Here is a 27,055-nt window from a genome sequence, read left to right as displayed (position 1 = left end):
GCCCTTGTCCTTTTAGATGGTAGAGGTTGCAGGTTTGGAAGGTGCTGTCGACGTATCTGTGGTGAGTTGCTGCAGTGCATCTTGTAGATGGTACACACTGCTGCCACTGTACGTCGGTGGTGGAGGGAGTGAATGTTTGTGGATGGGGTGCCAATCAAGCGGGCTGCTTTGTCCTGGATGGTGTTGAGCTTCTTGAGTGTTGTTGGAGCTGCACCCATCCAGGCGAGTGGAGAATATTTCACCACACTCCTGACTTGTGCCTTGTAGATGGTGGACAGGCACTGAGGAGTTGGGAGCTAAGTTAGTCACTGCAAAATTCCTAGCCTCTGACCTGCTCTTGTAGCGACTGTCCCTATAAGGCTACTCCAGTTCCATTTCTGGTCAACAGTAACCCCAGGATGTTGATAGTGGGGAAATTCAGCGATGGTAATGCCATTGAATGTCAACGTGAGATGTTTGGATTCTCTCTTGTTGGAGATGGTCATTGTCTGGCACTTGTGTGGTGCGAATGTTACCTGCCACTTATCAGCCCAAGCCTGGATATTGTCCAGGTCTTGCTGCATTTCTACACGGACTGCTTCAGTATTTGAGGAGTTGCGAATGGTGCTGAACATTGTGCAATCATCAGCAAACATCCCCACTTCTGACCTTATGAAGGAGGGAAGGTCATTGATGAACTTGCTGAAGATGATTGGGCCTAGGACACTACCCTGAGAAACTCTTGCAGTGATGTCCTGAGACTGAGATGATTGACCTCCAACAACCACAACCATCTTCCTTTGTGCTAGGTACGACTCCAACCAGCGGAGAGTTTTCCCCTGATTCCCACTGACTCCAGTTTTGCTAGGGCTCCTTGATGCCATACTCAGCCATGTCAAGGGCAGTCACTCTCACCTCACCTCTTGAGTTCAGCTCTTTTGTTCATGATTGGACCAAGGCTGTAATGAGGTCAGGAGCTGAGTGGCCTTGGCAGAATCCAAACTGAGTGCCAGTGAGCGGATTGTTGCTGAGTATGTGCTGCTTGATAGCACTGTCAACGACACCTTCCATTACTATACTGATGATCGAGAGTAGACTGATGGGGCAATAATTGACCTATTAGATTTGTCTTGCTTTTTGTGTACAGGACAAAGCTGGGTAATTTTCCACATTGTCATGTAGATGCCAGTGTTGTAGCTGTACTGGAACAGCTTGGTTAGGGGCATGGCCAGTTCTGGAGCACAAGTCTTCAGTACTACAGCTGGGATGTTATCAGGGCCCAAAGCCTTTGCAGTATCCAGTGCCTTCAGCCGTTTCTTGATATCACGTGGAGTGAATCGAATTGGCTGAAGACTGGCATCTGTGATGCTGGGGATGTCAGAAGGAGGCCGAGATGGATCATCAACTTGGCAATTCTTGCTGAAGATTGTTGCTAATGCTTCAGCCTTATCTTTTGCATTGATGTGTTGGGCGCCCTCATCGTTGAGGATGAGGATATTTGTGAAGCATCCTTCTCCTGTTAGTTTTTTAATTGTCCACCACCATTCACGGCTGGATGTGGCAGGACTGCAGAGCTCAGATCTGATCAGTTGCTCTGTCTATCGCATGTGCTTCCACCTAGCAAGCCACTTGGCTTTTCAAGGGTAATTAGGGATAGGCAACAAATTCTGGCCTTGCCAGTGATCACATCCCATGAAAGACTAATAAAACAAAAATCCCATACCAACACGGTTCACTCTTAACTGCCTTCCGAAGTGGCCCAGCAAGTCAAATGGTTAAAGAAGAAGGCCCACCACCACTTTTTCAGGGGCAACTAGGAATGGGTAAGTGTTGCCAACATTCAGAGAATGAGAAAACGGTACCATATTGTTTTTGCATACAGTTCCCATTTGCAGCAAGAAGTTTGCCAGCATTCTTACAATGGACAGGCCTGAAACTGGACCTCCTGACAGTGAAGCCCACTTCCACTATAACCCTAATGTCAGAAAGTTAGCCCAAATAAGGGGGAGTGGGGGAGGGAAGAGGAGCGTCTAAACAAGATGAGAGACTCATGCCCCACCTTCCCCAGTGTCACGAAGACGTGTTATGTCGAATGATGTTTTTTTTAAATCCACCGGCATACCTGAATTAAATTTAAAAGAAAAAAACACAGATAAAAGGTGACTCTACTAGCACCTAAGATGGCCATCCCAATTTGCATCACTATACTCGACATTCCAATGGATGTGTTGTCTGCACAGTCCCCTCAAGAACAATGACCTGGGGAATCTGAGTGAACTACCCTATCCTGTTTCCATTATCAAGACATTAAGGCCATCACCTGGACATTAAACGGGTGGTGACAAAGCACTCAAACCTAATCACTTGAACAACGGGATGCTGGTTGTGAGATGCGAATCCCTAGACATGAACTGACTAAGTTGCAAGAGAGAATACACACTGGTAATCATCATGCTGAGTCACTGGGTGATGGTCATATGACAGGCCCACCATCTGTGTGCTTAAACTGGCGCTTTCTCTGCAGCAACCTGACAAGCAGCTAAACACCGACAACAGAAAACCCAAGTGTGGTCCCTCCTCCCTCTCTCTCTCTCCAATCCATCTTGCAAGCCTCAAACCCTGTCTGCTGCCCATAAGCACCTAGGCCTATCACTGCTGCACACAGAGATGCCTTGGAGGAAATCATCCACATCGCTGATTCCAGGAGAAACACCAAATCAGCTGTCCACCTCTTCAAACCGGAAGCCTCAGAATCAGCCTGAAGCCAGCTGTGTCACCAACCTCCACAGACTGTATGCCCCTTTTTAATTCTTTGGACTCTAAGTCGATCATACATTCTTCCCCACTCGGTAACCTCTGTGTGTATGTGAACCTCGAGTATGTGTGTGTAAAAGTTGAACAGCGTAGTTTATTAATTAACTTATATCAGTTTAAGTACAATAAAGCTAATCTCTTTCTTTGTTAAACTCAAGAAAACCTGTTTAATTGGTTCTTTTTATGATCATAGCACGTATATAGTTAAACACTCACTGAATTGGCAAGTATATCCACTTAAAAAAGGAAATAAACCTGTTGTGGTCAAATAAGGAGAGGGAAAAGAGGGGAGAACTTCGACCCCTCCTAACCTGATTATAACACCAGATATGTAGCTTAGTGGGTGGAAAGATTAGGCTGAGACGTCTATGTGACTAGGCCAAGTTGACCATTCTAGAAATTAGTTAGGATACACAGGCTTTGTTCTAGGTACAAATTAAATTGTGCAGTCAATGTAATCAGGGTATTTGAGTCCTGTATCAAAAATGAACCTCTGCTCATCAGTATGATATACAATATCCATTATCATTTTTGTCATTAAATAAAGATTAACCTTGGGTTGAGACAGAAGGCAAAAGAGAGAGAGACAGAGAGAGACACAAACAGAAGACAGACAGACAGACAAAGAGAGAGAGAGACAAAGAGGGACAAATAGAGAGAGACACAAACAAGACAGACAGGGGGATAGACAAAGAGAGAGGGACAGACAGAGAGAGACACAAACAAGACAGACAGGGGGATAGACAGACAAAGAGAGAGGGACAGACAGAGAGAGACACAAACAAGACAGACAGGGGGATAGACAAAGAGAGAGGGACAGACAGAGAGAGACACAAACAAGACAGACAGGGGGATAGACAGACAAAGAGAGAGGGACAGACAGAGAGAGACACAAACAAGACAGACAGAAAGAGAGACAGAGCGGGATAGACAGACAAAGAGAGAGGTACAGACAGACAGAGAGGGACAGAAATGAACAGCGAGAGAGCGCAAATACTTGTGTTCGCGCTTAAGTAACAATTCCAATGGCAGAAGGAACAGTAACATCGTGAAGTTTACAATGGCCAAAGGCCCAAGATTTTTTGAAGCTGCAGTAGAAGTCACATTGACAGTGATAAGGGAACAAGGAACAGGAAAAAAATCCCCAGACAAAGGAAATTCAAGTGATTTGGAGGGAGGTAGCTCATGGACACTGTGTCATCTCAAGCACCCCATGACTGGTCAGTCAGTACCACAAACACTTTAATATTCTTGCCAGATTATTCAAGGTAAGTGAAGGCACATGTTCCCATGCAGATATCATGATGGAGGCATGACTCAACCTGGACAGCATCCACGACAACACAGCATATAAGAAAAAAATGAATGGAACAGTTTTTAAGCACAAGATAACCTCGCAGTCACACATCCCACTCCTAGCATTCCACCCTGATCACGTTTCCTGCAGCACCGGAGTGCAAAAGCTACACTGCCTGCAGGACGAACTATCATAATAGAAAGTCAGAGAATATCTGGGTCCAAGGACAAGCTATCTAGATTTTTCTTACAGGCAGTGACTGAGGAGGTTACAATTCTCTTGGATACAGCAATTAAATGAGTATTGGCAGCTGTTGGAAACTGACCTGAAGCCTCTTTCCCCTGGGGCACAGCCCTGTTGCTGGCCATTAAATTGACAACAGCACATTAGTAAATCAGAAATATTGTACTGGGGACAGGTTATGAAACTGCAGATTAGTTTATAGATCTTGGTATTCTTTGTAAAGGAATAGGATTCACATGATTAAAAGACCAAGGAGTGGTAAAGGATTTTGGAGGAACCATCAGGATTCTGAGTAGAAGTGAGGAGGCAACTCTACAGTACTGGCAGAGGGCAGTAAGAGATGGAGAATTTTGAGGCAAGCCATTAAGTTTAAGTTAGTAATGAGATAGATTGCCTACTGAATTGAGAGTTTACTGTCTTCAGACATTCTGATTATTTGAAAGGCCTCTCATCATTGCTCGTGCACATTGCCCGGTTTTCTTTTTTGTTACCCTTCCTCTCTCTCTCTCCACGTGGAAGCTGTTGGACTGAGAGGCATGCGTAACCAGTCTAATACAATATTAGCTGACTGCCTCTCACCAATCCCACCCAATCTCCACCATTCTGTCCCTCCCACACCCCATCCACAATGTGCTGCTGCTCCATCCAGGACCATCTGCCCCTCCAGCACAGACATGAAATCCCCACTTGCTTTCAAATGTATTGGCCACCAACCTTTCTGAGCTAGGAAAGTAGGATGTCCCAGTGTAAGGTGTCCCCGTACACTGGCTCTGCTCCCTTGGCATGAATGGTCTTTGTAAGAGGCAGACAGAGGCCGCCCCTCACAATGGCAACCAGAAACTCTTGGAGTCAGCATGGATCCAACATATCCAGCTCTCTGCACATTTTTCAAGACAGTGCATCAGGCTCAAGGAAATTGTGGTTCATACTGTGTAATAGAATTCAGAAGCATACCTCAGGAGTTACTTTCAAGACTTTGGCTTTACACCAGAATGCATTATAAAAGTTTTTAGATAGTCCATTGAATTGCCTCAGAACTTTAACCTATAATTTTACATTTTTATTGTTAGCAGAGAGTCCTTTAGTATAATACTCCTAAATATGAATAATTAAAATGAACAGAACAAACTTCCACATTAAAAAAATGGAATGGCTACACTTTTTAAAAATACACCTGAGCAGAATACATGAGTAATAGGATTACAGTCAAGCAGAATAGTCATTACATCCTTTTTTATTATCTTACCCTCAAGTAGTCATGGATTGTTCTGACAGAGTGTAAGTGACACACCAACCACTGAAGGTAGATAACCACATCTTCCTGGGTGACAGATTTACTGGAATTCCCTGTTTCTGTTAAAAGACATTCTCTGGCTACTGAAAGCCTTCTAGCTCTCTGAACAGCATCATCGTACTCCTTCATAATACGAGAAATTTGTTTCTGAAATATGGAGAAAAGAAAAAGGTTAACTGAGCCTTCAAGGTGACTGAGCAAGGTCAAGGAAACCTACACCACCAGAAGTGCAAGCTCTAAGGCCAGCCCAAAGTCCATCGTTTTCATTCAAGTTCCAAGGTTGGATTTCCATGTTTTTGCCAGGAAAATAAGTGCTGTTGTATGTCAACATTTTGTACCAACCCAAAAACTCTGCATAGAATACCAACGATGAAGTTTCGTACACTATTTCTCCTGCTTGTGACCTCTTTCCTAGATATCATTGTTGTCTAGAATTCTGCCCTTGTAAGACACTTACATTCACTGTAAAGTATTAATAAATCGCTAATAAACTAGACAGCCAACATCTTATATTTCTTTTCTTTTTTTTTGCGGTTTTGTTCCTTCCTTTATCCTTTTAGTTTTTGTTTGGACTGCTACTATCCTGCCATTCACAGTTTATCCAGGCACATCTTTTGTTTCTTTACTTGTCCCATTACCACTCCCTTTGGCTCTGTACCATGAAACCTTTTGTCATTTAATCTGTCCTGCCCTCTATCCTTCTCTTTTACATAGAACATTACAGCGCAGTACAGGCCCTTCGGCCCTCGATGTTGCGCCGACCTGTGAAACCATCTGACCTACACTATTCCATTTTCATCCATATGTCTATCCAATGACCACTTAAATGCCCTTAAAGTTGGCGAGTCTACTACTGTTGCAGGCAGGGCGTTCCACGCCCCTACTACTCTCTGAGTAAAGAAACTACCTCTGACATCTGTCCTATATCTATCACCCCTCAACTTAAAGCTATGTCCCCTCGTGATTGCCATCACCATCCGAGGAAAAAGACTCTCACTATCCACCCTATCCAACCCTCTGATTATCTTGTATGTCTCTATTAAGTCACCTCTCCTCCTCCTTCTCTCTAACGAAAACAACCTCAAGTCCCTCAGCCTTTCCTCGTAAGACCTTCCCTCCATACCAGGCAACATCCTAGTAAATCTCCTCTGCTCCCTTTCCAAAGCTTCCACATCCTTCCTATAATGCGGTTCTTCTTCCCCCTCCCCCCTTTCACTTGCTCAAAACCTGTTACATTTCTAACTTTTGACAGTTTTGATGGAAGTCACAGACCTGAAACGTTAACTCTGTTTTTCTGTCCACAGATGCTGCCTGACCTGCTGAGTATTTCCAGCATTTTTTGTTCTTTTATTTCAGATTTCCAGCATCTACAGTATTTTCCTTTTGTCAATGCTATGTAAAAGGTTAATCCCAAAATATTACTTAAAATTAAACAGTGGGAGTAAAACAAGAAGACACAAGTTCAGACTAGCGAAAGGTAACTTTAAGACTGATATCAGGAGGTTCTTCTTCACACAAAGAGAGATCAACATTTGAAATTAATTTTTGGATAGAGTGGTGGGAGAAAAACCTCTGGAATTATTTAAGAAATAACTAGATGCAGCAATGGTGGGCAGCACAGGGTTGTTCTAGTTGGATGAATTAAGATGGGTCAAATGACTTTTCTCATCTCTAAGTATCTTGCCATCCTGAGAGGAAAACGAGCTGCTAAACAAAACAAAGGTGGCCTCTATTCAAATACAGACAGGGTCCTGCTGCCGTCCTCATATTTTTGACAGCGGTAAACAGAAATAACAGCAAAGTGCCACCTCTGTGTTATGTGTATCAAGTAAGTGGAACTTAAAGTGCTGCTGAAAAGGTTGCTCTGTCCCTCTTCCCTCTCTACTGATGTAATATGAATATTTTATGTTATGGCCAATGGGGGAATTAATAAGATCATCACAGGGTTTTCATACCAACAAGAAGCATTTGCACCTTTTAGAAAGAAAGAGCATTTTGTCGCATTCTCAAGACATCTTAAAGTGCTTCCTATCCGATGAATTACTTTGGAAGCATCGCCACTGCAATGTTGGCTTATACAAGAGACGCAGAGCAATTAAAATCTTCCCCAATGACTAATTCACGACGAAAGTCATTATTTGGTGTTCTTTCCCAAGCAACTTCTGTCCCTTGTAAAATGCCACAGAGGGCTGGATATTATGGTCCTGCAGAAGGCACTTTTTTTTATGGCCGGGGGTGCGGCCCAGAGAATCAGCACACAGTTATCCGCCATAGAAGCCGTGCCATATTGGTGGATCCTGATTTTCTCGAAGGCGGTGAAGATCTGTGGCGACACCTCTGGCCTGACGTGTCGAAATCATAATTTAAATCTGTTACATATTGTTTTGCATGCAATTGTATGTAATTTGCCGCGATCCTATCAGGCGTTTGCAATCTTGTGCCTGACGTGCGGCACTCACGTTCCTTCACTTTCCTGTTTTTCAGAAGCTGGTGCCACTGAGGCGTGAATCCTCGGTGCCTGCTGAGGGGAGGTACGTTAACCTTTGTTATCCAGCAGAAGTGGTTTTTAAATCAGACATTGCCACTGAGCTCAATCTGCAGATGCACTGTGTGTGTGAGGGGAGGGGCATTTCTGCAAGTGTATACTGTAGGGAGGGGGAACTTGACAAGTGTATCGTGCTGGGAGGGGAGGGCGGAGCTAGGCAAGTGTACAGTGTTGGGAGGGGAAGGGGGAACTCGGCAAGTGTACAGTGTTGGGAGGGGAAGGGGGAACTCGGCAAGTGTACAGTGTTGGGAGGGGAAGGGGGAACTCGGCACGTGTACAGTGTTGGGAGGGGAAGGGGGAACTCTGCAAGTGTACAGTGTTGGGAGGGGAAGGGGGAACTCAGCACGTGTATAGTGTTGGGAGGGGAAGGGGGAACTCTGCAAGTGTACAGTGTTGGGAGGGGAAGGGGGAACTCTGCAAGTGTATAGTGTTGGGAGGGGAAGGGGGAACTCTGCAAGTGTATAGTGTTGGGAGGGGAAGGGGGAACTCGGCAAGTGTACAGTGTTGGGAGGGGAAGGGGGAACTCTGCAAGTGTATAGTGTTGGGAGGGGAAGGGGGAACTCTGCAAGTGTCTAGTGTTGGCAGGGGAAGGGGGAACTCTGCAAGTGTATAGTGTTGGGAGGGGAAGGGGGAACTCTGCAAGTGTCTAGTGTTGGCAGGGGAAGGGGGAACTCTGCAAGTGTATAGTGTTGGGAGGGGAAGGGGGAACTCTGCAAGTGTCTAGTGTTGGCAGGGGAAGGGGGAACTCGGTAAGTGTATAGTGTTGGGAGGGGAAGGGGGAACTCTGCAAGTGTATAGTGTTGGGAGGGGAAGGGGGAACTCTGCAAGTGTACAGTGTTGGGAGGGGAAGGGGGAACTCTGCAAGTGTATAGTGTTGGGAGGGGAAGGGGGAACTCTGCAAGTGTCTAGTGTTGGCAGGGGAAGGGGGAACTCTGCAAGTGTATAGTGTTGGGAGGGGAAGGGGGAACTCTGCAAGTGTCTAGTGTTGGCAGGGGAAGGGGGAACTCTGCAAGTGTATAGTGTTGGGAGGGGAAGGGGGAACTCTGCAAGTGTCTAGTGTTGGCAGGGGAAGGGGGAACTCGGCAAGTGTATAGTGTTGGGAGGGGAAGGGGGAACTCTGCAAGTGTACAGTGTTGGGAGGGGAAGGGGGAACTCTGCAAGTGTATAGTGTTGGGAGGGGAAGGGGGAACTCTGCAAGTGTCTAGTGTTGGCAGGGGAAGGGGGAACTTTGCAAGTGTACAGTGTTGGGACGGGAAGGGGGAACCTTGCAAGTGTACAGTGTTGGGAGGGGAAGGGGGAACTCTGCAAGTGTATAGTGTTGGGAGGTGGGAACTCGGCAACTGTGTTGGTGGTTTTTGTCGGATGTCCAGTACTTGAATGGTGTTGGTATGGTCATGATAGTTCATACCTTTTGAAAAGTTCTGAGACTAGCATCAATCCATACCACAGAACTAATGCAGGAACCCTGCAGAACCAAAATTAACACAAAACCTTGCCCAGATAGGTGTAATTTACCTTTCGAAGGAAGCTGAAGGTCCAACGAGGCTAGAGATGGATATGGTTCACCCTGTTTTCCTGGCTTCCCTTGCTGTGCTGAGGCAGCTCCGCTGGAGGAGTACCAAGAGGCAGCTCCCAGATGCGAGCAGCAGCAGCCGCCAAGGCAAAGATGAGCCCAGATATACCAGCAAGTCTAGGACTTGGCTGACATACCTGCAGGTGTCTGAGCGAAACTGCCAGAGGAGACATTAAAGCGCATGGGATTGGGGGTAGTGTATTGCGATGGATAGAAAATTGGTTGGCAGACAGGAAACAAAGAGTAGGAATATACGGGTCTTTTTCCGAACGACAGGCAGTGACTAGTGGGGTACCGCAGGGATCGGTGCTAGGACCCTAGCTATTCACACTATATATTAATGATTTAGATGAGGGAACTAAATGTAATATCTCCAAGTTTGCAGATGACACAAAACTAGGTGGGAGGGTGAGCTGTGAGGAGGATGCAGAGAGGCTTCAGGGTGACTTGGACAAGTTGAGTGAGTGGGCAAATACATGGCAGACGCAGTATAATGTGGAGAAATGTGAGGTTATTCACTTTGGTAGCAAAAACAGGAAGGTAGATTATTATCTGAATGGCTATAAACTGAGAGAGGGGAATATGCAACAAGACCTGGATGTTCTCGTACACCCCTCGCTGAAGGTAAGCATGCAGGTGCAACAGGTGGTACAAAAGGCAAATGGTATGTTGGCCTTCATAGCGAGAGGATTCGAGTACAGGAGGAGGGTGGTGGAGTCGGTGGAGGGGCTGAGGAGCCCGTGTCCACATTTGAATAGCCCAGAGGGAGACCTCAGATGTGGAGCGCATCCTCTTCTCCCTCTCGAGGCTCGTTGGAACCTCCCTGCTCTCCAGAGAAGGACCAGGAGTGGGAAAACTCTCCAAGCTCCTGGTCCTTCTCTTGCCCTGCCACTGCTAATTTGAAGTCATGGCCAAGGCGAGGGTTTGCAGGTCATGGCGCATCTGTGGATTTGGCTCTCCATGAGTGTCGCCAGCCTCTCAATAGATGAAGCCATGCACTCATGTGCCTGTGACATAGCAGCAGTCATGGCATGGATGAACTCCTCCATCATCCGCTCATGGCTGCTCTGGCATCTCCGCCAGATGTTGCCTCACCTCTCCCTACAACTCCAGCATGACCTGTGCTGTCGACACCAGAGGCTCATCATCAGCCTGGGGTTCAGCATGGGCCCATCCACCCACAGTCCTCCGACTGTCAGAGGCCTCGGCTGTCTCTACTGCAGCCAGCTGCTCAGGCACGTGTGTTGTGCTCTCACCAGCTTGTGACCCTGAATCTAATGCCCACCAAAGGTGAGAGTATCTGCGCTGGTGGAAAATAGAGGAGAGTCATGGGATGGTGCATCCTCTAAGCGTTCCTCATCCTCAGAGGTTGTCATTATTCAATCATTGTCTGGAATCATTTGCAAGCAGCGCCATGCAAGATACAGTGTAAAGAAGACATTTAGGCGTTATGCTACAAATGTCCCAATGATGACAGCATTACGTTTCTCTATAAAATGTCATTTTGATTAATTCTGTGTTTGTCAATAATCACTCTCTTCAGCTGGGACCCCCGACCTCGATGTCGGATATGGCACATGCTCCTTGGCTCCCAGCTAAGTCTAGCGCCTCCTCTTCGGCCTGAGACAAAGGCCACAGGTTGGCATCCCGCCACCGGTCCTGGCCACCTCACTGCTCTTGTGGGCCCTCTTCTTCTGAAATATCAAGGCTGCAGCTATTGTCAAGTTCCAAACATATCTACATCACATAAATACTGACATGGGCCCCTCATCAGCACCTGGGGGATGTTGTTGCTCTCATACTCACTCAACCAGTCTTGGGTCACAATTAGGCTGAGTTAGAAATGAGGGAGACTGGTCTCACTTATGCAGTCAGACAGTCATCTGTCTTTATTACACTATGACCTTCCTGTCATTGGATAGCTCTGGCAATTATGCGGAATTACGCTTGTGGGCAAGCAGATCACAACAAGCTATGTGGAACCACGCAACTTCCCTTGGCTGAGCATAGGAGGTCATTGACCTTCTTCCTACACTGCACCCAGTTACGACAGGTGACCCCAAGGCTACTAGCTTTACGATTTACTTCCAGGCTTGCTTGGTCAGGCAGGAGGACCTCTTCTTGCCATTGCTAAGGAAAAGGACCTCCCACTTCTCCCGTGCAGCCTGGAGGAGAATCAGCAGGGAGCCACCCTTAATCGTACATCTGCTACTGGTATAATGATGCCCAGAGGGGCTGCTTGCAGATAAAGTAACATTTTGAAGAGCAAAGACTTTTAGGAACCTGATGCAGCAAGACTATAAAGGGTAAATGCAGGGCTGGCAGTCTTTTAAAGATGGTGCCAGCACCTGCTCCAACATCAGGTGATGCCATGAACAGCGTTGCCAATACTGCGCCCCACCACGATTGGGAGGGTACGGCCGTTGTCATTTTGCTGAATGGCTGCACGCCACGTAATCGCGGTGGCTCGGCCGTTAACGTCACGGGTGGAGCGCCATCATTTTGGGATCTTAAAATTCAGCCCATAGTATCTAACAAAACTGATTAAAACAACAACAGCTTACTTTGTAATGACTGCACACACTGCTATTGAACAAGTTCAAATGTTACAATTTGTTTCCTACCTTATACAGTGGATAAATTTGCTCAATGATGTTTGTATGCTGGCAAAATCTTTTCCATCTGAGCATGTGCAGATATTTGCACTGCACTAACTGATGGATCCGATCTGTGAAAAACTGTAATAAAAATGATATTTGATGAAAACAACAGCAAGAGATTTAAACACACAGGTTATGTAATGGGATAAAGCTGTCTAAATTCATGATGCTTTCCACCTCGGTGTTGGTAGAGTTAACTCAATGCATTTTGCTGTTTCACAGAGCTATGAGGCAAAAGACAAGCAATCATACTTCACTTGAAATAGATCAAGATTTTGCAATCAACTGATGTGGTCAGAAGTAACACTTATCTTACGTTATTGCATTTCACTAGCTTGCCATCTCTCTGATGAAATATGGGACATTTTTTCAGAGGCTGTTAATGTAACGTTAGGGGTCTAGTAGTGTCACACTTACGGGAAGTGCTATGATGAAAAATTACAGAATAAAACTGAAGAGTGATAAAAATTGACTCTGCCTTTTCAAGAAAATGGGCAATGCTGCAAAAGATGTCTGCATGTGTATTGAAACATTGCCACACTGTCTGTTTAGAACAAAGAATACCTTCAAAGCTAAGAGGTGTCAACTGCACCCATCCTAAACCCATCCTGAAACATTGTTGAATTGAATGGGTTCTTCTGAAACTAAGAAGGTATGAAGTGAAAACATTCTAACTGGATTCTTCTCATCCTGGGCCATTGTGTGATCACCATGGAGGAGCGAGCCCACAGCATCTCCTACCAGGAGATGATGTAACAAACTTTTTACCTTAAAAGAAAGAGAGAGAGAGACACCCAGAAAGAAGCATCACCAAACAGCTTATCCACTAAGGACTGGGAGATGATCCAGTAAGCCATAAGGGAGATATCCTGCTGTAAAATTCTACATTTTTAACTTGTGCAACAGTGAAATTGGAATTGATCCTCTGTCTTCAAACTGAACTTTCAACCAAGAGAGAAATCTACAAACACCTCAGGCCTGCAATCGAGAACCTGACTTCTGAGAGAATTCAACAGGTTTACCGTGAACCCCCAAACCCTGCCTGACCTGAAAACTGCTTACACCCTTTTCCTCTCTATCTGTCTCTTCATATGTGTGTGTGTGTGTGCACGCGAGTGCATGTGTGAGTGGATGCAGTTGCGATAATTTCAGGATAAGGTATATTGCAATTGTTTTGAACCTACAAGAAAACCTGTCACTGTCTGTCTATTTGACAAATAAAACACAATGGGGTTAAAGCCCTAATAACAAAAAACACTTGCGGCTGTCAGGTGGGAATTGAACAGTGGGAACCACCCACATCCCTCAACATGTGGCCATAACAAATTGGGGGCCTTGATGCCAGAATCTGAACCATCAGACAAACGAGAGATTTGGAAAACGGGAGGAAAATTGACCTCTAAGATTGTGGAAAAGTAAACAAGCAGGTTTTCGAGTATTCTTCTGTTTTTCTCCACGGTGCTAAAAACAAAAGAGATGGTCACATTTAATGCTAAGGAGTTTGTGGAGCAGGAACAGATATCCCATGATAAGTTAAATAAATTAAGTATTGAAGATTTAAAAATCTTAGCTACAGGGGTGGGGATCACTTTCAAACAAAAAGCAAAGAAATCTGAACTGGTGAAGAATCTAGCTAACCATTTTAAACTTACCCCTGAACCAGAAGAAGAAAGCATAGAATCAGAGTCTGAAAATATAATTTTAGCCATAATAAAGTTGCAGATGAAAAGAGAAGAGATGCAGTTTCAGAAGCAAAAGGAAGAGAGAGAATTTCAAAAGAAAAGAAAAGAAAGGGAGTTTCAAAGGAAGAAAGAGGAAAGAGAGGCAAAACAGTCTGAGTTAGCAACGTTGCAAACCCAAAATGAAAATGCCACCAGCCATTCAAAACTTGTCCCCAATTCAGAGCAACTCTTTGAGAACTAGCCTTTGAGAGCAGGGGCCTCTTCAGTGCTGAGGTTTCCCAATACAGATGAATCTTGGCATGCTGCCAGAGAGGTGGTGGCACAGTGGCGCAGTGGTTAGCACCACAGCCTCACAGCTCCAGCGACCCGGGTTCAGTTCTGGGTACTGCCTGTGCGGAGTTTGCAAGTTCACCCTGTGACCGTGTGGGTTTCCGCCGGGTGCTCCGGTTTCCTCCCACAGCCAAAGACTTGCAGGTTGATAGGTAAATTGGCCATTTTAAATTGCCCCTAGTGTAGGTAGGTGTTAGGAGAATGGTGGGGATGTGGTAGGGAATATGGGATTAATGTAGGATTAGTATAAATGGGTGGTTGTTGGTCGGCACAGACTCGGTAGGCCGATGGGCCTGTTTCAGTGCTGTATCTCTCTATGACAGGCTGGAGTTCACTTCACCCACTTTATCTACCCATTGCAGTCTCTATTCACCCTCTCCACCAAGGATGCCCATCTTGCCTTCCTAAGCTTGCTCGTGGTCAGCTACCCTGGTGATTTCCATGGTTCCCTCTTCCATGGCAGTGACAATGGGTAGGATGGGAACCCCTCCTCCCAGCTGTGCCCTTTCACAGGCATTATGAGCACATTTCTCCTGCAAGGACAAAAGAGAGAGAGAGATGGCACTGCTGGCCTTGATGACCGATGCCAATGGCTCATTGAGGTAGAAAGCTTTATTTATTAGTCCTCAACAGCACTAAGGCTCTGAGCCTTGTTGTTAGTCAGCACTCTGGTACACATTCCTCCCATGTTCAGGAGCAGCATGCACCCTCAGGCTCCTCAGCAAGAGTGTCTGCTGGAGGTAGAAGCCTGTCATGAGGGTCAGTCTTCACACTCACATTGCCAGAGCGAAGCATTGTACCTCGTTCCTCCTGATCACATTCTGTCTGCTGATGGTCTCAGCCACCTCTATCCATGCCTGCTTGGTTTGGCTGGGTGGCCTTCTCCTACCACCCTCTGGAAAAAGGACTTCCCACCTCTCCCTCACTGCCCCAAGGAGGACCTCCAGGTCTGCATCTGCAAAGTGAGGGACAGCCCTGCTCTGGGTTCTAACCCTCTGCCTTTCTTGAACCGAGTATTACAGCAACGGAATCAGTCAAATAGCAGCCACAGTGATGGTTACCACGGCCTGTTTAAATCAGGCCTGCCATCATTCAATCCCGCCTCCATCCCCAACCCCCGCAGCCGCTAATTGGCCTCTCAACCCGCACTCCAGCCCATTAACAGGTCACCCCCGTGAAAATCAGGGCCTGTGCTGCTTCCCCCTGCAGGGGGAGGGGTGGGGGAGCGGGGTTGGGGGAGGGGGTGGGATCAGGACTCAGAAACAATCCCAACATCTGTTTCCCAACCCCAGAAGGAAAATCCCACCCATAGTAACAGAAGCTGCAAAAATAAGCAATATGGCTTTAACTATGCTGTCTGTTTTCCCCAGTAGGCAAATAGAATGTGTGGTGTGGTGTGATTTGGGCACATATAAACCAGATAGCCTCAAGTGTGATTCTTTGCGTGTGCCAGGTTAGCTAGTCCCAGATGAGGCAGTAGTTTAGATGCTACAGTTCACCTCTACACGCTGAGGTGGGACAGAATAATTAACCAGGGTTCGTGACTGGGATCTAGTGACCCCCACAGGATAATGCAGGTGAGTGAACACATGGCGAGTACAGGATTGGGTGCTCATGTGACATCCCCTTGTCAGTGAAGATACTGTTTTGGATCACACATGGAAATTGGTTAGTTGAGCAAAATACTGGAAGGTTAATGGTGCCCACTGATCGTACCACAGACACAGTCGGTGCCTTCACCAGAGAGAGAGAGAGGATTGGGGAAAATACTTCACACTGCTTATGTATTGAAAACACCATGTTACCTGGTGGAGGAGTAGAGATAAACTATCGGCCGTGTACTCCTGTTTTAGACAGCTCTCCAACTCTCTCTGCATAACATCTGCCTGAATTAAGAGTGGCTTTGCTTCAGCCACCTACAAAAAGAAACAAAAATTATTGTAGTTTAAACCATTCTTCAGAAAGGTACTTCAAAGGATGTAGAGAACATTTTCCAATTTGTTCACTACAGCGCACATTTAATGTATATTGCTGATCAGATCAGACGGTGTTGGTTCACAGCAATTCTGGCACTCTAAATATTATGAACATTGAACAATCTATCTATATCTTTAGAATCTGGGGAAGAATTTTTGTCCCGGGCAAACGGGAGGAGGCGTGTGGGCACATAATTTTGCACCACCAGCTGGTGTGCTGGTTTGCCGGCACCATCCTGCCCACTAGCCATTTTCCCGAAGGTGGGATCGGGGACAGAAGGGCTACCTGCCCGCAAGTGGTGGGTAGCCAATGAAGCTGTTAAAGGCCAATTGAGGTCATTTATTAGAAGCCGACCGGAATTTTCTGGTCAGCCCGCAGGCCCTCTGTGGCATCGGGAATAGGCCAGCTGCCTGAAGGCGGCCTCCTGGTGGCAGACTGGGGGGTGGGGGGGGGGGGGGGGAACACTCCAGGATGCCTTTGAGGCCCTCCCTGCCTACTTGGCCACAGCTGCAGTCGCAGGCTGCCCTGTGGACAGGTTCCTGCAGTGGCCGTTTTTTAATTCAAATCTGTTAAAGTTGCTGACAGGGCATCTCAAGATGGCGGCGTCATCTCTCTCCCTTACCTGCAATGGAAGGCTGCAGCTCCTTCTGTGCTGGAGGGCTTTCTATTGGCCCTCCAGCTCAGAGAGCCCACCCGCCATCCTTAATTCGATGGTGAGTGCACTCTCTGGCCATTAATTAGCCAATTCAGGGAAAATCCCCGCTGGGTGACTGCTCCCGACACAGTGTGGGATTGGGACCCACATTTGACCTCGACATCGGCGTCCCGACACAAGATGCAAGATCCTGCCCCTGATATCAGCACACACTTCCTGTCTGTACCACATGACTTCCTGTTGCTAAGTTTTTGTGTCAACTTTTTCCCTGATTATAAATTCCCATGTCCACACTTATGACAAGTTTCGGCCATGAAAACTCATCAGCCTGTGATTGCATAATCTCAAATATCCAAAAAAGGGGTTAAACAAAAAAGTTACATATTTCACACGAACATATTAAATTTGTCCATGGAGTCTAGATGTCTGTGTGGTTTGCTGCTTATTGCCAGAAATAGGACCAGTGAAGTGCTGGTGCTACAACTGGAGTCTGCTTACCAATTGACATTAACCAGATCTGTATGGCAATGGACCAGTCAATGAGCTGATAGGCACTGAAAGGAAATCCTTTGCTGCTTTAAAGCTCTGAGGCCTTACTTAAAGAACCATCTGCATTTATATTGAAATTAGTATATATTTATTAAGCAAACCTTTTTTTTGTGTCTGCCTTTTAATTTTTTTTCCTCTTTAGGTTCATGCGAAAATTGCTCCCTGGCCTCTGGCAGGCCCATTTTACACAGCGCACCAGCACCTCGTAGGTATGTTTTACTTTTAGAAGTGTTAGTAAAGCTCTCCATTTTCCCATGGTATCGCATTCTGCCCTGTGGGAAAGTGCCTGCCTTCTGTTTCAACACATTCCTTCCTCCTGACAGCTCAGTGGATGTTGAGGACTTGCTGTGTGAGGAACTTCTGGCACAAACCCATATCCCACCACTCCTTGGCGCACTCTGTTGAACCACCAGCATGTTGTGCCACCTGTCTCAATTAATTATTTCTCAATTTCTTCTTAATGAAGCAGAAAACATTGTCCACAAAGAATTACTTGTATTTCCAAAATTAATATACGTTTGCAAGGAGATGGTGGATTGTACAGAAAGAACCATCAGTTCATTCTCAGCAGGCGTCTAAAATTGATTCAAGTCATTCCTTGCGAGATTTATGTTTTTGTCAGTTTTTATAATGTAAAATAACATTTCAACAGTACATTTCTGTATAATATGTAAGCTGATTGTATATTTTCCTGATAATCAACCGTTCGTAATCACTATACAAATTGGCATTGGAATCACTAATTCTTACAGCACTGAACGCTCTTTGTCAGCAACCACCACTACAGTTCTGCCAAAACAAAAGTACCAACTCTATATACAATTGTGTTGAAAATGGCACTGATTTTCCTGGACAGAAAATTGGGAGTGTTGTGAATTCAGTGCACAGATCTCCATGCCTGATTCTCCAATCTGTGCTGTCATCAAGCTACAGGATCTGGAGGCATCCATATCTTATTAAATATCTTATGTAGGATGCATGCATCCTGTTTACAAACCTAAGTTCCTGTTATCACTTTTGTGTCTCTTTTCACATTGTAACTACCAACATTTCCCATTCAATTACGCTATGTCAACTTTCCTCACTTTGTTTCCTTTGTTTTTTGATGTAACAATTGAATCATGAAAATGCTTTATCAAAATATTTTGATCAGTAACACATATTTCTGTTGTCCAAAATGAGGTTTAAACAATTTTTTTTTACTTAATCATTGAATTTTTTCGTGTGTCTTTTAGTGCCCTCATTAAAGTTTTTACTTCAAGGTCTCAGCCTGTCTCAAAAGCCTAGATTTTAACTGAATATTTTTATCACATGACAGTTCAAAGAGAGCTTTAATTCACACCTGTGCATCCCATGCAGTTTACAGCATTTCCCACTATACAAATTCACGTATTCTGAGCACTTTCAGTTTGCAGCATTTCCCAGTGTGAAATCTGGGCATTAACAAGAGTTGAAGGGCTTGTTCCACATTATGGAGGGATTTTTATTGAGGCAACGAAGGTCTCGGCCACAGTGTGGAGAGCCGGTGAGAGACATGAGTTACCTCCTTTGGGGAAGGCCCACTGAATCACAAGCCAATCAGGCACTTGAGAGGCAACCGGTGGGCCTTCCCCAGGATCAGGACCCCAGAGAGTGGTCCCACCTATTGAGAGCTGCTGGCCAATCAGAGGCCAGCAGCTCTTTTGCTTGGCAGCGCCACCAAGGAGGTAGTGGCTGCTGCTGAACCAACTTGCCACTGGAGGCAAGACTGTGGAGTGACCCAGGCCAGAGAAGGTGGGGTTCGTGGGGCAGGGGATGTAGGGGAGATGGCAGCAAGGGCAGGGGGTACCCCCTCCCCTCGCTGATGCCGGGTCCCTTGATCAGGCACTAAGTGCCTCTGAACGAGGGACACCCCCAAGAGACCACAAGCAAACCCACAAGGGTTTGCATGTTATGCTCCCTGCGTGATGACAGGCTGGTTAATACCAGTGACGCTGGGAAAAGGCTCTTAATTGGGCATTAATTGCCCCTTAAGGGCCTCAACTGGCAGCAGGGCAGGAGGGCCATCCATGGGCCTTGCCGCAACGGGCTTAATCGGGGTGTAGGTGGGAAGGTGATGGGGTCCCCACCCTCCACCATGCCGCCCAATTTAATGCCCTCCCTGCCTCCAAACTTGCAATGGGGGAAGGGCATAAACTACCACCCTATATGAGGATTTGAGAGTTTCTTTACTTTTTCCAAAATAACCAGAAAGAAACTAGAGATTGAATTCTCAAAGCTTTTATTCCAGGCTAATTATGGTATATATAAATATATATTACAACTGTGTTTTTATATTATGATCTCCTCACTGAAAACCAATAGCTCTGAGAGGCTGAATTATTCATTTACTGTTTTCTAATCTGCTACAAAGAGATTGATTATCAAGAATTAGTTTTTCCTGAGCCAGTCACATTTATTGGCTGTAGATATTCAGTTTAAAAAATCTGGCGATGAAAATGCCCATGTCTGCAATCCTTTATCACATTGGAATCTACCCAGCAGGAACTTCTGTCAAAGGTGGGGGTGGTGGGGGGGGGGGGGGGAGTTAAATCAGGGAAGACACCCCCCAAATTTAAATATTCCTAGCATGTGTCCTAGCCACTGGCAATCTTTTCTAATCTTTGGAAACTTAAGTTTATTAAACACTGAAACTTGGTAAACTCTTTAATTGTTCCCTAAATATTCTTCCCCCGTGATCCTGGCACATGTTTAGGTACACATCAGAAAACTGCTTACCCTCAGCCAGTGAATTTATGTTCAAAGTGACTCCTGACAACACAGCAGCCCACTGATGTCATCAGAGTGCTCCAAGCTGCGCACATGCGCAGCTACATCTGTCCAGGAATAAATGGCACATGTGCGGGATGATGTCATTGCGCAGCGCAAACGTCATCGCGTATCCGCACCTGGCCTATCTTCGTGCATGCGCAATAAAGCGTCATCGGGTATCCAGCCCCCCACTTGGCTGGAGGGAGCAGCTTAATGGGAGACTTTGAGGCTGGAGCTCTCCACCCTCGGCAACTTGGTCCAGGCCTCGATGCTTCCTCCCCTCAGCCGTTTGCTCCAGACCTCGCTGCTCCTCCACCCCCCCCCCACCAACTCCCCGGCCAATTGTTCCTCATTCCTTGCTTTCGGCTGCGCTGCTTCCCGCCTCTCGGCCACTCGCTCCCACGTTTGGTCGTTCTCCATGCGCTGCCTGAAGAAGCGAGGCGGGCCGCAAGGGGTGATGGGGCAATGTAGGAGTGAGTGGCCGAGAGGAGGGAAGCGGCGCGGCCTCGAGCTAGCAGCTAGAGTTGGGGGGTGGGGGGGAAGTGACCGGTGGGGAGGAGGGAGGAGGGGGTGACAGCGGCCAGTGGGGCAGGAGCTAATAGCTGCGTTCGAGTGAAATCAGTCCTGGTCAGTCATATAAACAAATCACATATCGAATTGGCAGCACATTTTATACTCTGCTCGATTTTCTTTTCATCGATCGGGGTGCCAATTCACTATGTTACAATGGAAATTCAATCATAAAATTCCTTTTGTATTTAATAGAATTACTGGAATATTAAATGGATCTGAGGAATACAGTTGGTATCCTATAATTACATAGCATATTACTGGGCTTCCATCCAACTTAATGTAAGGTTAGTTTGCTACATCGATCTAGCGATAAGCATTTCCTGTGATAAACTGAGCAGCGCCATCTTTAATCCTAGCAGCTGCCTGAACGTCGCAGACAGTGACGTTCCAGTTGAAGAGCCTGCATTTGCGCATGCGCAAGTACTGTGCCACCTAGTGGTTGCGTTGTCATCAAACGCATCCTTTTATGTTTGTTAATTTTAAGAAGTAGAACATTTACTCTTGAATGCTTTAAGGAAGATAAGGACAGGACTGAATGTTGATGGGGAAAGTCAGGGTACCTGAATGTGCAAAAGGGACTGCGGCTAGGTCCAGGACAGGAAGCTGGTGGGCAGAAGTGTATGGAAGGTTGGAGCCAGCTATTTTGAAAAGGGCCAATGACAGTTTGGGTGCCATTCTCCTGGGACCTCCTTCGGCATAAGGCTGCTACATGCTGCTTCCCCCATACTGCCAAATCCCAGCAATGCCCAATACTGCCAGGCACTGTTCCTCATGCTATATACTCAATTTTAACATTTCTGATATTTTACCTGCAAACCTTTCTTCAAGAGCAGTTCACGTTCCTTTCTGAAATAGGAAATGTCCTTCGGTATACAAACAGAACTGAAAAAAATGCATACACATTACAGTGAAAACAGGAACAATGTTGCATTGAGAGATACAAAGGGCATTATGAAGTGTTTAACATCAATTGTATCAATTGGCTATCTGTTCTGTTTCATGTATTTGAAAGATTATAAACATTGATTAATTATTTCCTTTGGATTTAGGAAGTTCCAGCTAATTCTAGCCCAGAAGTCTGTTAGTTGCTGGAAAAGTTGTTTCTAGTGCAAAATACTGTAACGTTTCAACGTTAGGATGCATTTTCACTGAAGTCACCAATTTTGAGACCAGCAGCAGTCACTCAGATTCCAGCCAGGAAGAGCTCTGTTTAAATTGCTTGTCTCCTGCCTGACTAGAACTTTGACTAGCTTGTTCATGGGGTATCCCTGAAGTGCTGAGTGCTGTCTCCCAAAAGTAAGAAAATTAAATGTTTACAGGTAGGAAAAAGTTACGATTAGGTTTACAACCATACTAGGTTTGACAAAACTTTGGATTTGCACTCCATGTATTGTCAAATCAAATTAATATGACAAAATTACTATAATTTCACTTTGCTCCAGAGTCAGGTTTAATTCTAACTCTAGACTTACACTCACAATTTTCTATTGGTTGAAAGTTTAAACCACTTCACATTGATACTAAACTTGTAGTGTAAATGTACTCTTAGTGTTGCATAAATGACTAGACATCAGAAGATGTCTACCCCACATTCAATCATGTCAAGGTGCAATGCATCAGAGCACAAAAGTAATATTTTTACAACTTCAACATAATCCTGATTAGGCTTTTTGCTTTATTTGTGCTAACATACAAAAAGTGTTTTACTGTACATTTCTTAAAATATACTATGTGTTGTGTGTTTTTAAACACAATACAAAAAAATAAGTGGACCAATGTTTATTATCAAGTGTTACCTGAAAGGTCGTGTAGGTGCTCCTTGTAATATTTCATTTTCTTCAATCTCTAGCTTCAGTTCTGCCAGCTCTCCAGCTAGCTCATTCTCCATATCCTGGATTCTTGCCGTAGCAGAGACTTGGTACATTTCACCCATTGCTCACAGCTATTTTCAGCAGAAGAAAGATGTGCCGTTCAAATAAGTACTTTTTTAAAATTACTTTACTTAGCACCAATTGCATCACTCATCATTCAGGAGTTTAATCTGAAATATTAGGCATTAACCAAGAACTCAAAATATACACCAAATGTGGTACAAAACTTGAGCATATTTATTACAGATAATTATGGCAATAAATTTTGTTTTCAAATATTGATTTGGACTTGGTCAAGAAATCCGATGGTGTGAATCAAAGTTAACGGGCAGGATTTTCCTTCTGGGGGTGGGAAATGGAAGTTGGTTTCATTTCTCGGTCCTGAACCCAACCCCCAGGGTGAAACAGTCACCAACCCCAATTTGCACGGGGGACGCCCCCTTAATTGGCCTGGAGATGGGTTTGTTGGCCAATTAGTGGCCACGGGGGCAGGAACGGAGATGGGACTGTTCAACTGCAGGCCTGATTTAAACAGACCATGACAGCAATTTCACTGCTTTAACTTCAGTTTGGAAGATCATAGAATCATAGAATGTCTCAGGAGAGGCAGAGACCTGGAACCTGGGGCAGGGCAGCACCTCGATTCGCAGATGCAGACCAGGAGGTCCTCCTCAAGAGTCCTCTTCCCCGAAGGTGGCAGGAGGAGGCCACCCACCCAGACTAAGCAGACCTGGATAGAGATAGCTGACGCAGTCAACAGATGGCATTTAGTGCATAGAAATTGGATCGAATGTAGGAAGAGGTTCAATGGCCTGATACGATCTGGCAAGGTGAGTGCAGCCCATAGTCCTTAAGACAGGCCTTTGGGTATTCACTCTCCAGCAGACTCACCAGCTGAGGAGCCTAACGGCGCATGCTGCTGCTGAACATGGGAGGTGTGTGTTCCAAAGGCACTTACTGATCCCTCAGAATGGCTCAGAGCTATGGTGCCGCTGAAGACCTGCCAGCACTGAAACAGGTAGCTTCTAATGAATAGGTGCTGCTGTCATTGGCCATAGAGTCCAGCAGTGCCTTATCACACTGTCTTTTATCCTTGCAGGAGAAACATGCTCAAAATGCCCGTGAGAGAGCCCAGATGGGAGGAGAGTTCCCTACCTACATATTATTACCACCATGGAGGAGGGAGCCATGGATGAACATTGCTAGGGTCACTGACCACAAGAAAGTTGGTAAGGATGAAATGGGCATCCGCAGTAGAGATGATGATGAGAGATTGCAATGCGTTCACCAAGGGGGTGCATTGTACTCCACCCTGTTCGAGATGAGCTGCACTGGGAAGCCTCAGCACTGCAGAGGCTTCTGCTCTCCAAGGCGAGCTCTCATGGTCTCTTCTTGTGTGTCCCACAGGTGCAGACATCGAGGCAATTAGACCAACTCCCTCAGCATCACCAGGCCAAATGCAGCAACAGCAGAGCTCAGATCAAGCAAAATCACACCTTACAAGTGCTCCCTCCACCAGCGCAGATATAGTCACCTCGGTGGTTCCTCATGCACGGTTAGATAGGGTGGCACTGGGTGATGAGCATGGCACTAGTGTGCAGTAGGAGCTGAGAGTGGCAGAGGTAGCTATGGTCAGTCCCCCTTGGAAAATGGAGGACAGAGACACCCCTGCTCATCTGGGCACAGATCTAACTGGACCAGCAGCAATAGATGTGTTCCCACATGTTGGAGTTCCCTGAAGCAGTGCGGGTCATGGGTGAGAATGGAGGAGTCCATCCACCTCATATGTGTCACCATGGCTCAGGGCTTTGAACACATGTGCTTCCCCATCGAGAGAATGGACAACATTATGGAGATCCATATGTTGCAGCACTCAGAATGCATGCAGGAACTGCTCACTGACGTCCACAGGATGCATGCTACACTATGTAGCCAGTGGCCCTAATGGCACAGCGATGTTTGGAGGGGATGCCAATTGCGCTGCAACTGGAGCTCCCCTCCAGTCATCCGGAGCACCAGCCAGAGGCTGAGGATGTCACCAAGGAGGGATGAGGGTGCCACCCCTCATGGGGCTCCATCATCATCGGTCTCCTTGGACCTTCTCATGGAGCAGGCAACTGTGTAGCAGGGCCCTGTGAAGGTGGTTGCCTCCTCAATGTTGCAGGTGCAGCAGCCTCTGGCGGTGCCGGGGGGGGGGGGGCACCTCCATGATGAGGACACCACCACATGCATCTCAGCTGCAGGCAGAGGCAAGTAAGCAGGCTGTTTCCATCTCCTCCTAGGCCTCAATTGCAGCACTGTGTAGAAGTGGCTGAGCAGAGGCCACCACGTCGAGCAGAGCACTGAGTGGGTCACTGGGGTAGCTTCTACCTGTAACTATGTCTTTATGAACACCTAGTAAATATTGACATATGAAGCCAGACGTGTGAGTCTTCCTTTATTAATGGTGGGACAAGAAAAGAGGAATGAAATAGTGAAGGCTAGCAAGATCTGTCTATGGTGACGCTGAAACCTCTGGGCAGGTTTGCATCTTTCATTGGAGGCAAGAGTTTACATGTTCCAGGCTGTGTCTTCAATGGAAGTGTTAGCACAGAAAGCTCAGAGTGAGATCTATACCATACCATTCATCCTGGGTCAGAGGAGCTTAGTTGAAAAGTGCCTGGATCACATGATCCCTGATGTTGATGGCTTCCTGATGAGACCCTTGAGCCCTGTGCCAGTACCTGCCACTTCCTGTGCAGCCGGGGCACCTCTGGTATCTGCATCTTCCCCTCCACCTCCTCTTCCATGTCCTGCTCCTCCTCTTCCTCCAATGAGCCGTGTCCCTGCCGGGCCTCACCCTTTTCAAGATCCACACCTCTCTGGAGGGGAATGTTATAGACAGTGCAGCAGACCACACAATGACCTTGCAGGAGTCTATTGCAGGGCACCAGTCGACTGGTCCAAGCACTGGAACTGCATCTTGAGAAGCTGACTGCCTGCTCCATGGTTGTCCTTGGGAGCAGGTAGTTTTGGTTGTATTGCCTCTGTCTCAGGCTTTCGTAGAGGGGTGAGTTTGGGGGGGTGGAAGTGAAGAGCTGGGCAGCCTGGACTGCCAAAGGATGAAGGAGTCTTGGCAGCTGCCAGGAAAGTGAGTGTACACATGGAGGAAGTTCTTGGTGTGGTCACAGACCAGTTGAAATTTGAGGGAGTGGAAGCCCTTCCTATTGATGAATCTCATTGGCCGGTGACTGGGTGCCTTTGTGGCCACATGGGTACAATTGATGATGCCCTGGACCTGGGGGATTTCAGCAACGGAGGAGAAACCAAAAAGACTTGCAGGTTGATAGGTAAATTGGCCATTATAAATTGCCCCTAGTATAGGTAGGTGGTAGGAGAATATAGGGACAGGTGGGGATGTGATAGGAATATGAGATTAGTGTAGGATTAGTATAAATGGGTGGTTGATGGTCGGCACAGACTCGGTGGGCTGAAGGGCCTGTTTCAGTGCTGTATCTCTAAAAAAAAAAACCCACTGCCTTCTGGGCCTGCGAGACCATGTCTATCTTCATTGCCACTGGACCCAAAATCTAAGACTTATGCCCCTCCCATTGCCAGCTGCTGTCTTCCTGGTGCTCAGGTGTTCCCTCAATTGTGCTTGACAGCCTTGCCCCCTCCTCTTATGGCCCCACGATGCCAGCAGGGTGATGACCCCCTGAACTGCCCACTCTCCCGCAACCTCCGCTGACCTGATGGTACCTGTGTGCCAATGGCCGAGTCCCCCTCTTCACAGCTGGAGTACTGTGTATAGTTCCGGGCACCACACTATCGGAATGATGTGATTGCACTGGAGAGGGTGCAAAGGAGATTCACCAGGATGTTGCCTGGGCTGCAGCAATTCAGCTATGAAGAGAGACTGGATAGGCTAGGGTTGTTTTCTTTAGAGCAGAGAAGGCTGAGGAGAGATAGGATTGAGGTATACAAAATTATGAGGGGCATAGCTAGGGTAGATAGGAAGAAACTTTTTCCCTTAGCAGAGGGGTCAATAACCAAGGGGCATAGATTTAAGGTAAGGGGGGGCATTTGAGGAAACAATTTTTCACCCAGGGAGTGGTTGGAATCTGGAACACACTACCTGAAGGGGTGGTAGAGGCAGGAACCCTCACAACATTTAAGAAGTACTGAAATGAGCACTTGAAGCGCCAAAGGCTAAGGGCCAAGTGCTGGAAAATGGGATTAGAATA

General features: G+C 46.4%; 1 protein-coding gene across 4 annotated transcripts in view; it reads right to left on the bottom strand.

The window, feature by feature from the left end:
* Positions 1–27,055, bottom strand: part of LOC137353201 (putative uncharacterized protein C6orf183) — an 89,542-nt gene that overhangs the window by 47,903 nt on the left and 14,584 nt on the right. For 2 of the 4 annotated variants that reach the window (XM_068019258.1, XM_068019267.1), the window contains 5 exons: positions 22,758–22,903; positions 21,771–21,843; positions 16,223–16,333; positions 12,370–12,483; positions 5,580–5,774 (listed from right to left, as the gene is read on the bottom strand). In XM_068019258.1, coding sequence (XP_067875359.1) covers positions 5,580–5,774; positions 12,370–12,483; positions 16,223–16,333; positions 21,771–21,843; positions 22,758–22,894 — 630 coding nt within the window. In that variant the 5' untranslated portion in view covers positions 22,895–22,903. Of the gene's footprint in view, positions 1–5,579; positions 5,775–11,279; positions 11,355–12,369; positions 12,484–16,222; positions 16,334–17,016; positions 17,235–21,770; positions 21,844–22,757; positions 22,904–27,055 lie in introns of those variants that run through there. The other 2 variants (XM_068019277.1, XM_068019284.1) reach the window with 2 other exon arrangements.

Source organism: Heterodontus francisci, chromosome 3, assembly GCF_036365525.1.
Source record: "Heterodontus francisci isolate sHetFra1 chromosome 3, sHetFra1.hap1, whole genome shotgun sequence".
NCBI classification, from domain to species: domain Eukaryota; kingdom Metazoa; phylum Chordata; class Chondrichthyes; order Heterodontiformes; family Heterodontidae; genus Heterodontus; species Heterodontus francisci.
Note: the sequence above shows the minus strand (reverse complement) of the source record. Positions and strands in the feature narration are given on the sequence as shown.